Genomic DNA, 13,309 nt, shown 5'->3' on the forward strand with positions numbered 1-13,309 from the left:
TATCTGAGAGGTTTGTACTTCAGAAAGGTTACAGGATGAACCACTGCCAGGTAACGCTCAACACAAATCAGACAATGAAACAGAGGACGACCAGTGATGCCTATTCCTGTCAAAAACACTGTTAATGTTGTTAGATGTGAAAACCTAGTACAAAAATAAAATATATAAAACAAAGAGACCAGACAGTTACCAGTCTCACAAACAGACAGACTGAGGTTAAAGAATCCTGATGCAACTCCTGATCCTGTGATGATAAGCCATGTAACATAGGAGTGTGTAGGAAGACCAAACAATACGTTGATGCCATGTATAAAAATGTTCAGACCGTCCATCAGTCCAATGGACTGAGTTGTGGAGTTTGTAGATGTTTCAGGTGTGGTGAAGTTCACTGTAGAGTTATTCATGTCTTCTTTTCTTTTCTTTCAGCTCAAAAACTCAAGAAATGGATTAACAAATATAGCAGCTGTGATCAATAGGAAAAGAGAAAATGTAATTCAGACTGTATTAAACAAGCCAATGTTACGTCTTCTATTATTAAATTAGAAGGTTTTCAAACAGTGTGTAATTCTACACTATTGCAATTAGTGTTTCATTATTAAATGTCTATCATATACGGCAAGGTCATTTTTAGGCAGGTCACTTACTATTCAACAATATTACTAATCTGTCTGCATTGACACAATTATAAGAGAACTGAACTGAGCTGAATGATGAAGTCACTGTTTTCTCCAGAGCTGCTGTATAGATAAATGAACTAAATGAATCAACACTGAACTTAGTTAAGCTGGACAATAACACTATTTTCTTCCAGAGCTGCTGTACAGCCAAAACAAACTTTGTTGCATTATTTTTTTGTTATCACTGTAAAGCTGCTTTGAAACAATCTGTATTGTAAAAAGCACTATATGAATAAAGATGACCCAAATAACTTTAGAGAAATTCAATCAAATATTATTTGACTTCAGAACATGAAATGGCTATTACTTCAAATAATGTCCTTACATAGCCTATAGCACTGCATGAAAATTCTAATCTGTTCTACTTTTAACTGTCTTTCACATTCGTTTTAAAATCTTTTAGGTATCTGCTCTGTTTTAGTTATAAAAGTTAAACCATCTTACAAAAAATGTTGTATATTATTAAGCTGAAAACAAGAAAATTAATCAAAAGTTTATCACCTGAAGAGTGAATGTCCAGTCTCTCTGTCTGTATTTGTAAAAAACTCTGTGCTGTGTTTTGGAGACTGACTTCACAGCTGTTACAAGAATATATGTGCATGACTCCATAGGCATCAAATCACAAAACATCAGATATGCAAATCTTAAAAGTAAAAAAAAAAAAAAAAAAAACAGTAACAGGAACAAAATTGCCTTTTGTTATTTTATGTTGAACTCTTACAACATGTAATTTACATTTAATAAAGAAAAAAAGATAATTTCATTGGACTATTTTATGGAGTCCAATTAAGTACAAATATATTTTAACAACACACAGAATATAGGTAATCTGAATGTATATGGGAGAGTCGATGATTTTATACTTGCAAATTTTCTTTTGTATTTAGTGATATAACATATTATTTTTTTTTTATATTTTTTTATTTATTTATTTATTTTTTTTATGGAGAGCAAAAGCAGGACAGTTTTCCAGCTCGTTTGAAATAAAGAATTGGCTGAACAAAACCAGCAAAAATATAACAAATGAAACTAAAAGCAATGAGTTCAACCATAAAGAGCTGTGAAGAAACGAAAGACAATCCTATGATTATATATGGCAAATATATAATAGCAATGCTCACAGTAGTTATTAAAATGATGTGAAACGCTCTTCTCTTCATGTTGTTTTCCTCCCCTCTCTCTCTCCCTCTCTCTCCTGGTCCTGACTGCTTCAGAGCTCTGAGAACAGCCACAAGACAAAACAACTGGATGGAGAGGAAGAGGAGAAACTGCAGTGTGTAGAACCATGTATATGCATGAAGGTTATTTGAGATTAAACTAAACATGCAGAACAAACAAGAACCAAGAGTATTTATCCAGGCCGCAGTGCAGCAGATCACTCTATATCTGAGAGGTTTATACTTCAGAAAGGTTACAGGATGAACCACTGCCAGGTAACGCTCAACACACATCAGACACTGAAACAGAGGACGACCAGTGACAGAGAGTCCTTGCAAAAAATATGTTGTTCTTGTGAGACTTGAAAACAAAAATGACAGTAGACTAAATAAAACGTTCAGACAGTTAGCAATCTCGCAAACAGACAGATTGAGGTTGAAGAACTCTGATGCAACTCCTCTTCCTGTTCCTGTGATGATGAGCCATATAACATAAGAGTGTGTAGGAACACCAACCAGGAAAGGGAGGCCAAATAGACAAATGTTCAAACTATTGAGTTGTGCAATAGAATGAGTTGTGGAGTTTGTAGATGCTTCAGGTGTGAAGTTCACTGTAGAGTTATTCATCTCCTCTGTGTTTGTCTTCTCAGCTCAGAAAATCAACTCAAGAAATATAAAAAATATGGCAACTGTGTTCAACAGTAAAAGAGAAGTGAAAATGTAATTCAAACTGTTAAGTTTTTGTCATGCATTGAATTTAAAAGTTTTCAAAAAGTGTGTAATTACACATAATATGGAATGTTTCAATATTAAATGTCTAATATTAGAGGTCATTTTAATGCATTAATTCACAATACAATGTCTAAATAACAGAAAAACATGAATGCAATACAATATTAAATGACAAACATGAAATGATTATCTTATTAATAATAATAATAATAAAAAAGCAGTTTTAATTTTACAGTTCACATGGAAATTCCCTTAAATGGCTATTACAATTTATTTTTAGCTATTAGATTAAACAAGTAGATTTCAACTCTGATTGTAAACCATCTTACATGCTCATAAACCTTACAATACCTAAAATTCAGAGCAAAAACTGAATAGCTGAAAGCAAGAAAATTAATCCAAAGTATATCACCTGAAAAGTGAATGTCCAGTCTCTCTGGATGTGTATAAATCTGTGCTGTGTTTTGTAGACTGACATCGCAGCTGCCACAAGAGTATGTGTGCATGACTTCATCTGCTGCACTTCACATAAAACATCTATGCAAATATTGATGTAAAAAAAAAAAATGAATATGAAAAAGATGGTATTTGTAAAAACCTGTGTAAACAGGAATAAAAAATGCATTTTAGTTCAATGTGGAAGCTGCATACTGGACTCTCTTGACAAACTCTACCTAAAGTTTTGCAAAACTCCAAAAAACTTACATATAAAATGAATTGCAGTTTCCAGCTGAAATCAACAATAGTGGCTGTAAATCACTAACAACTTTTATTACTTTTCATACAAATTATGATAAAAGGGAGAGATAATTAAGACTCAATTAATAAAGACTTGTCCCTTGTTCCTTGCACTGTTCCTCAGCTGTAGTTCTTGTGTTTCTCTTTCCTTCACTGATTCTGCTTGTTAACAGGAGGTGTTCATCAGTGTAATTCACACATAATCTCAAGTGGACTTTATTACTAAACTAATGCAGGGAATAGTGAATGAGGGTATAGGGTGTGGTTTGGGACACAGCCTCTGAGTGTCAAATTTGAGCGCTGCTAATTTACGTTTTACTGCTGTAGGCTATTTCTTGAAAGCAGCAAATATTACCCAGAATGCATTGTGTCGTATGGTATATTACCATTTATTTAAACTACAGCAAATATCTGTAAAACGACATGTATTTTACTGTATATTGACAGACCATTACCTGTAAAATTAAATTTATTTTTAAAAGCCTTGATTATCTAATGAATCATACATCTCTTTGGAGAAATTACACTCCATAACCATGTTTTCACATTTTGTTTTGTATTTAATCAAACATGACTGGCTTATTTTGATTAAGATTGATTTTGTTCACCAAGCATTTGAATAACATTTATCAACTGACAATTATAACATCAATACAAAGGTTAACACAAACACAATGATTGTTATATAATCTTATTTTGACACATAATCAGACTTCTCAAACAATATTCATAAATCTAAAACTGGCCTGAACAGGTGCAACATATTTAACATCTGCAACACATTTTTTTTTAAAGTGTTAAATGCAAGATAGGCAATGCTGTAGAGTTAATGGGGAATCTCTCTATGAAAGACATTGCTTAGGTGAGGATAAAGCCTGGTTGCCAGTCATTTTCTCCATTAAAAAGGTGATTTTGCTTTTTCTGTTGTTGTAGCCAATCAAAAACATATCTGTTGATTTCTTGAACACAATGGCCAATCAGAGGTCTTTAAGTTACAAAGAGTTATGTTTTCCCTTGAAATTGACATAAGGCTTAAGCTAATACATTTCCCCCCGGTTTCACAGACAAAGGCTTAAGCCTAGTCACAGACTAAAATGCATGTTTGAGCTGGTTTAACTGAAAGCAACTTATCTTAAAATGTATCAGTGCCAGTGTTTCGTCTCAAGATGCAGACCATTAATCTAAGGAGCTAATATATTGCGCAATTATTAAACAAACAAATCCAGCATTTTGCAAACAAACACAATCTGCTCTGCAAAGGAAAACTCGACTCGCAAACAAACAGAAAGTGATGTGCAAATACAAATGTCAGTTTGAGCGAAAACGCAGAGGAGTAACAAATAAATATATTGTGTTTTACAAATAAATAAATGAGCCTATACATCATATTTCACAAATAAATACAAACCATCCTACAAATGGCTTGTAAGGCTTCTCCCTGGACACTAGCGTAAACTGACCGATAGCAAAGCGCCAACCTGTTTTGGAAGAGGAAGTTGCTCAACTGCATTTGTGAGAAAATCTGCCTGGACACATTTGTGAGAAAATCAAGCTGAGAGATCTCATAAAAAGGCAAGTGTCTTACAAACGTAACAGACAGGTGTGCGTATGTATGCACTAGATTTGGTATTTGTTCAAAGGTTACATGCCATTTGTAGGATGCTTCGTATTCATTTGTGAAATATGATGTAGGCTCATTTATTTATATTTGTAAAACACAATACATATATTTGTTACTCCTCTGCGATTTCGCTCAAACTGACATTTGTATTTGCACATCACTTTCTGTTTGTTTGCGAGTCGAGTTTTCCTTTGCAAAGCAGATTGTGTTTATTTGCAAAATGCTAGATTTGTTTGTTTAATAATGGCACAATATTAGCTCCATAGTAATCTTCTTCTCTCTCTCTCTCTCTCTCTCTCTCTCTCTCTCTCTCTCTCTCTCGAATCTAGCTCCACAGCAGACTATATCCAACAGTCAAAACAGAATTACGCCATGAAAGTGTGGACTCAGAGGAAGATTGTGAGGGCTTAGGCTTCCATTTGGGACAGGGCCCAAGAAGCAACATAATATTGTGTAAAAACAAGTTAAGCACATATCACATTTTCTAATTATTATACACTTTATTTACATTGAAAACAATTTAATATTTTTTTTGTGATAAAATGCAACTAAAAAAAAAAGTTGATTTGATTGTGTACTAATGAATAATGGCCTACACTCATAAAAATAAAGGTTCCAAATAGTATTTTTCACAGTGAGTATTAGATATAAGTACTATTTTAGCCTCCCCAAAGAACCTTTCAGTGAGAAGTTCTTAAACGACTTTTTTTTTTTCTTACATACAGGTTCAAATTAGCATGTTTTTAGAAAATGAATTTGAAATTATAAGTTAAAAACTAAATAAATAAAGCAAGCTATTAAAAGGACATTTTGGAAATATTTTCCATACTGGAAAATGTCCAGTAAATGAACTTAATAGAATTAAATTAACTGGATATTTTATGAAGAACAAAGGCAGGAAAGTTTTCTTTCCCATGAAGATAAAGAACAGGCTGAACAAAACCAGCCAGAATAAAACAAAACAAAAGAAAAAAATGTCCACAATAAACAGATGTGAAAAAATAAAAGAGAATCCTGAGATAATAAATGGCATATATATAACAAACATGGTAACAGGAGTTATTAGAATGAGATAAAATGCCCTTCTCTTCATGTGGTTTTCCTCCTCTCTACCTCTCAATCTTCCTCTCTCTCCTGGTCCTGACTGCTTCAGAGCTCTGAGAACAGCCACAAGACAAAACAACTGGATGGAGAAGAAGACAATGAACTGAATCGAGTAAAAGTATATGTAAATATAAAAATTAACTTGGTTTGCCATAAACATGCTGAACAAACAGATCCAAGAATAATTATCCAGGCCGCAGAAGAGCAGATCACTTTATATCTGAGCGGTCTGTACTTCAGAAAGGTTACAGGATGAACCACTGCCAGGTAACGCTCAACACAGATCAGACACTGAAACACAGGACGACCAGTGACGAATAGTCCTAATAAAAAACTTGCTGATTTTGAAAGATTAGAAAACCAAGAATAGTAAGAAATTATAGTCAACAAAGAGTTCAGACAGGTACTACTCTCACAAAAAGAGAGATTGAGGTTGAAAAACTCAGATGCAACTCCATTTCCTGTTCCTGTGATGATGACCTAGATCACATAGGAGTGTGTACACAGTAAAATCCCCAGAATTAAATCAGCTCTGCTCAGAGTACATATGGTCCCTCTCTAAATAGTGTTAAAGTAACAATGAAGCAGAGTTCAAGTTAATCAGATAATTAAGCAATTACTTAAGTGATGATTGAACATTAATGATGAACACCTGCTCTTAACAAGCAGAATCACTGAAGAGAAACACAAGAACTACAACTGACTTCAGCCACAGCCTTAGATGAAATCAACTGTAGATAAAAGACATTAAATCTCTCAAGATCTGATTAAAATATCGGATTCACTTATTACTAACCAGATTGACTTTATTTCTGTCAGACGTCTAAAGAAGTTCTTATTGAGAATTAACAGCGGTTTAGATGTTGGTGTTTTATTGGTCAAAAAATTATGCCACCATCATGGTGGTCAAGGTTTGTTTTATTTGGGCTCTTGACACTTTTATGTCTATAAAATAGTTTGTGTTTGAGCAACTGTAATAGTGTTTCACAACAAGCACTTGTACATATCTCCTGAATCAAAATGCTGTTTGTGGAGTTGTTTAATCAGATCTTCAGAGATTTCACAATTTTTATCTTCAGTTGATTTCATCTAAGGCTGTGACTGAAGTCAGTTGTAGTTCTTGTGTTTCTCTTTTCTTCAGTCATTCTGCTTGTTAAAAGCAGGTGTTCATCACTAATGCCCAATCATCACTTAATTAATTGCTTAATTATCTCATTAACTTTAACTCTGCTTCAGTGTTATTTTAACACTATTTAGAGAGGGACCAAATGTACTCTGAACAGAGTTAAGTTAACTCTGTGGATTTTGCTGTGTAGGAAGACCAAACAAGACATTGATGCTGTAAACACACATGTCCAGGTTTGTTAAATTATATGGTAAATTTTCAGATGTGAAGTTCACTGTAGAGTTTCTCATCTTCTCCTTGTTTATCTCTCAGTCCAAAAGCTCACAAAAATGTGTCAATTACCGTTATGTGTCTGATGTTGTAGAAAGTGTTACATAAAACGTGTTACCATTCTGATAAATCAACTTGTAGACGACCCTATATAATTCACTCCTCCACTTCTGAATCAGTTTTTGGTTCAAACATATATGGTTGAATTAAACCATCATTTCCACTTGTCATTGTGTAGCGTTTACTACAGTTGACCGAGAGGATCAGGTAGTCTGAGTTGGAGTGATTATTGACTGCAGGGGGACTTTAATACTATTGCAACCATGATCTATGGGGGGAAAAGTGTAGGGTGATGTTAGGTAAATTTTAAGAATTCAGTTTTTAAAGATTTAATAATTTAATAAAAATGTTTAATTGCTTATGAATTGTATTATACAAACATAATTCATTAATTTATAAATGAACTTGAAGACACTTAGAAATACAGAGCACATTAATGAATTTATGGATCCTCAGAGGATCATATGAATATAATAAAGGAGCATTGCATGAATGAAAATGGTCTGCATAAAAATACTGAATTTTCACTCTGGTTCCATATTTAACAGAACAGAATACCGAAGCTGAAGGACTAAAGTTCTTTCAAATACACCTTTTAAAGACTCAGATACTCAGTTTGGTACTCATCTCATGTCTCAGGCACGCATAGAATTCACACAGAATGCTTAATATGAGTTGAATTAAGTTTATGTTAGTTTAGCAAGTTTAGCAAAGGGTCAGTCTCAGAAAAAGGATCCATTACATTCGTTGTTTTACCATTCTAAAATATAAATTAACATAATTCATATCACGACTGAAGTAAATCAAAATAAATTAACAAAAGTATGATTTGATGGTACAATACATTCTATACATCTGGCTCTGGTTTCACAGACAAGGCTTAAGTCCCTGACTAAAATGCATGTTTGAGCTGTTTTAACTGAAAGCAACTTGCACTGACATGTCTTAAAATATCTCAGTGTCATTGTTTTGTCTCAAGATGCACACCAGAAATGTTTTGTTTGTTTGTTTGTTTGTTTTTCCTAAGGCATGTTTATAAAAGCTTCTTAAATGTCCTAATTGAACAAAGGCCTAATCCTGGCTTAATCTAAGCCCTCTCTGTGAAACCAGGCCTCGGAGTCCAATAAAAATAAGTCTGATATTTTATTAACAAAAACAATCAAGTGTTTACTCTCACAAGCTAATTTCATACAGAAAATATCAAGTTTAAGAGGAATTTGTCACCAGAAGAGTGAATGTCCAGTCTCTCTGTATGTGTATAAAACTATGTTCTGTTCAGTAGACTGACTTCATAGCTGTTATAAGAATACAAAAAGACAAATCACACATCAATATGTAAGTATATCATGTAAATGTAAGCTTTAAGCTTGTGCAAGGCTGTGGCATGTGGCACAGTGCTGCCCACAAGGCTATCATTACTACATAACAGGTTTTTTTTTTTTTTTTTTTTTTATCAATTCTTTTGTCTTTGGGTCATTCTCATATTTCTGCTCGTTCTAAATCAGATACAGATAAAGTAGTGCAGTAAACTTTATATATATGAATACATTAATGAGAGAGTGATTGCATGTGTTAATTAATTCTACCTGTCAGCCTCTCTCTACTAATAGTGAAGCTGTGGGTTTTAGTTTCTAAGAAATACACCCTGAAAGCAACATACTGTCGGCCCAGATTCGGCCCACATCTGGTCCATGAGTAATTCACATGAACCAGATGTGGCCCGGATTTGGGCCACACTATGTTGCTGTGTGGGCTGTATGCTAGAACTTTTCAGTTTCTAAGCTATTTTATTGATAAATCATAGAACAGTGTTGACAATACATTTATGCGCTACTAAATGTTTCCGCGTGTGCATGATCTGGACATGACATCCCTAACAGCAACACAGTGTCGGCCCAGATCTGGCCCGCATTTGGTCTGCATGTAATCCATATGTACCAGATGTGGGCCAGATCTGGGCCACACTATGTTGCTGTCTGGGATGCGAGCTATACCCTACTGTCTGTGTGTTTGAGCTTAGAATGGCGATTAACTTACCCGTACACTAAGCTGTTTAAAACGTGCATTCACCCGATCAATATTGAGCATCCAGCTGGCATAATTAAACATAGCTTGTTGCGCTTTCTCGGATTATGCATTTATTTGTCATTTTAATGTTTGGAAATGGAGAGTAAAATTGGACTTCAAAGATTTCTTATCCTGTTGCGCCCTCTGTTGGCCATGATCAGCGACTAGTCAACGTCAAGCTTAAAGGAGTAACTCACTTTAAAATGAAAATTACCCCAAGCTTTATTTACCCTCAAGCCATTCTAGGTGTATATGACTTTCTTTTTTCTGGTGAACATAATTAGAGTTATATTAATAAATATACTGATGCATCCAAGCTTTATAATGGCAGTGAACGGGACCAACGAGTATGAAGCTGAAGAAAGTGAGAAAGAAAGAAAAATATCCATATTTAACAAGTTATGAAGTGAAATATCTAGCTTCCACCAGACCACCTTCCGTATTCAACTTACAAAGAAAGTGTAATGCCTTTCGCAGTTCAAAACGCTTACGCTATGTCCTACACCCTATTCAACTTACAAAAAAAGCTTAACTGACGCAACGTCAGTTCTGCTATTTTCGTAAGTTGAATACGGAAGGCGGTCTGGCGGAAGCTAGATATTTCACTATTCAACTTGTTAAATATAGATGATTTTCTCACACAAATGCATCGCTTTGCTTCAGAAGGCCTTTATCAACCCCCATTGGAGCCGTGTGGAGTATGTTTATAATGGATGGATGCACTTTCTTGAGCTTCATACTCGTTGGTCCCATTCACTGCTATTATAAAGCTCGGACGCATTAGGATATTTATTAATATAACTTCAATTGTGTTCATTAGAAAGAAGAAAGTAATATACACCTAGGATGGCTTGAGGGTGAGTAAACCTTGGGGTAATTTTCATTTTAAAGTGAAATAATCCTTCAAAGCGACATGGCAGAGCATTAAAGTCGACTAGTCTGTTCAACTTCTGAATTATACTACCAATAGAAGAGCTGCATTTTTCAATCGTCACGTTTATAGTAAATATTTAGGATGCCAAAATTGAATGCATCAATCTCAATGGAAATCTTCAATATGGGAAAAGTGACACTGTGTCATTGATGAAGTGTTTTATTGCATAATCTACAGTAACCTCTCATAATAACTATATCTGTAAAAAACACACAAAAATGTACAATGTACAACTATAAGACAGTTTGTAGCTGTATGTTATTCTAAATAAACAGATAATGACAGAAAGTCACAGTAACATGTTCTGAGCCACTTTACGCAGCAAAGACAGTAGATAAGCCACATTTCATTAAATCTATTAAATTATTCTGGTGTCACAAACACTAACATAAGAAAAACAGAAACCTTCCACTCAGAAATAAATGTTAAAGAAAGAAGTGTAGTGGTTTAACTTTTCAAAACTAAACAATTGAATGTTTTATTTAAAACAGGAGAGTTTTCCAACCCGGTTCAGATAAAGAAAAGGCTGGACAAAACCAGCAAGTAGATAACAAAAAAATCCAAATGTAAATGATTCCTGAAAATACAGATTAGTCAGAATGTAATACAATCCAGAGATAGCAAATGGCATATAGATAATAGCCAAACTCACAGTAATTATTAGAATGAGATAAAAAGCTCTTCTCTTCATGTGGTTTTTCTGCTCTTTCTCTCTCCCTCTCTCTCTGGTCCTGACTGCTTCAGAGCTCTGAGAACAGCCACCAGGAAAAACAACTGGATGGAGAAGAAGAGTAGGTACTGAATCGAAAAGCAGCATACATAAATATAAAATTTACATGAGACTATAGTAAACACGCAGCACAAACAGGATCCAAGAGTGATTATCCAGGCCACAGTGCAGCAGATCACTCTATATCTGAGAGGTTTGAACTTCAGAAAGGTTACAGGATGAACCACTGCCAGGTAACGCTCAACACAGATCAGACACTGAAACAGAGGACGACCAGTGATGCCTAGCCCTAAGATAAAATATAGTAATGTCATGAAACTTGAAAACCAATAATCAATTACATAGACCCAAATGTTCAGACAGCTGGCAATCTCGCAAACAGACAGATTGAGGATGAAGAACTCTGATGCAACTCCACTTCCTGTTCCTGTCATGATGAGCCATAAAACATAAGAGTGTGTAGGAAGACCAAAGAGGAAACTGAAGCTGTGCAGACAAAAATCCAAAATTTTCATTAGCCCAATGGACTGAGTTGTGGAGAATGTAGATGCTTCAGGTGTGGCGAAGTTCACTGTACAGTTATTCATCTCTATGGGGAAATAAATAAATAAATAAATGAGAACAGGCTACATGAACCTAAATTTGCATGCAGAGTTTTGAATTTTTAGGGAAACGTAAATACAACAACAAAAAATAATAATTAGTGTATTAGCCTAAAGTCTCACGGAAATAGAGAGCACATAAATTAATTACTGGGTCCCAGGATGATTACATGAATATTTAATAGACACAAATACACATCATAAAGTAAAACATTTTGAATGATATATTCACGGTCTGCATAAAAATGCTAAGATTTGCAGAGCATCTGATTTTATCAAAAGCCATTTTAACAGAATAGAACAGCTAAAACGGGCCACATACCTTTCAAGCACAACTTTTAAGATGTAAACAATGTAAAAAAGCTCAAAATGATACTCATCTGTCATTTGTCTCACACACAGTCTCAGGTTCACAAAGAACGCTCAAAATGAGTTGAATGAAGTTTAATACAGCAGTAAATGGGTCAATCTCAGCAACGGGTCCCATTATATCTGTCAGTTTATCAGCATTAAACTAACAAACTTCACATAATTCAGACTGAATGAAACGTTGTCAAAAATGGCAAATTTGAAATACATTCTATTATATACTTCTATAAGCCCCAATTTAAATTCAAATTACCAAAACACTAAAAAAAAAAAGAGTTCACATAGTTTTAGATTACGTATTCTACTTTCATATAGAAAATGCCATAAGTTTTTAAGAGGAATTAGTCACCTGAAGAGTGAATGTCCAGTCTCTGTGAATGTGTGTAAATCTCTGTGCTGTGTTTTGTAGACTGACTTCACTGCTGTTACAAGAATATGTTTGAATGATTTTATCTGCTACACATCACATGAAACATTAGAAATGCAAATATATAATGCAAACAAATACAAGGTTAAAAAAGTTCATATATCAAACTAAACATGCACTGATAGCCAGTCACTGACTTTCATCAATGCACATTTCTAGGAAGCAGCATTAGTATAGCCACTATACTATAGCATATCAATATTATAAACAGTACTTCTTTTTTGTTTTCTACATCTTCTTCTTTTTTTTTTTTTTTTTTTTTTGTAGCATTAGATGTAAGAGTTACATTTTAAAATAGTCACATTTCAAGTAAATCTTTAGGATGTCAAAATTGAATGCAGCAATTTGTGGAAACCCTCAATATGAGAAAAGTGACACTATGTCATTGAAGAAGCATTTTATTGGATAAACGGATAATCTATAGCAAACACTTATAAAAAAAAAAAAACATATTTGATAATCACATTCTGAATAAACATAATCTTTATGGGAAAAAGAACAATCAGGACAGACAATCAAGTCTAGATAAACAATGAATGAAAGTCACACTAACATGTTCTGAGCCGCTTTACACTGTGAAGACAGTACAGAAGCCATGTGTGAAGCTTCTTCACTTGTACTAACATGTTTAATTTCTAAAAACGAAACAATTGAATGAGAGTTTTCCAACCCGGTTCAGATAAAGAAAAGGCTGA

The 13,309-nt window shown here is 34.2% G+C and overlaps 1 protein-coding gene across 1 annotated transcript; it reads right to left on the reverse strand.

The window, feature by feature from the left end:
- Positions 1-1,090: 1,090 nt before the first annotated feature.
- On the reverse strand, positions 1,091-2,461 carry LOC127504174 (G-protein coupled receptor 35-like). Its single transcript, XM_051878686.1, has one exon. It carries the CDS (start codon positions 2,459-2,461, stop codon positions 1,619-1,621), a length of 843 nt encoding a protein of 280 aa, XP_051734646.1. The 3' UTR covers positions 1,091-1,618.
- Between the last annotated feature and the right edge of the window lie 10,848 nt (positions 2,462-13,309).

The sequence above is a fragment of the Ctenopharyngodon idella genome, chromosome 21 (assembly GCF_019924925.1).
Source record: "Ctenopharyngodon idella isolate HZGC_01 chromosome 21, HZGC01, whole genome shotgun sequence".
NCBI lineage: Eukaryota > Metazoa > Chordata > Actinopteri > Cypriniformes > Xenocyprididae > Ctenopharyngodon > Ctenopharyngodon idella.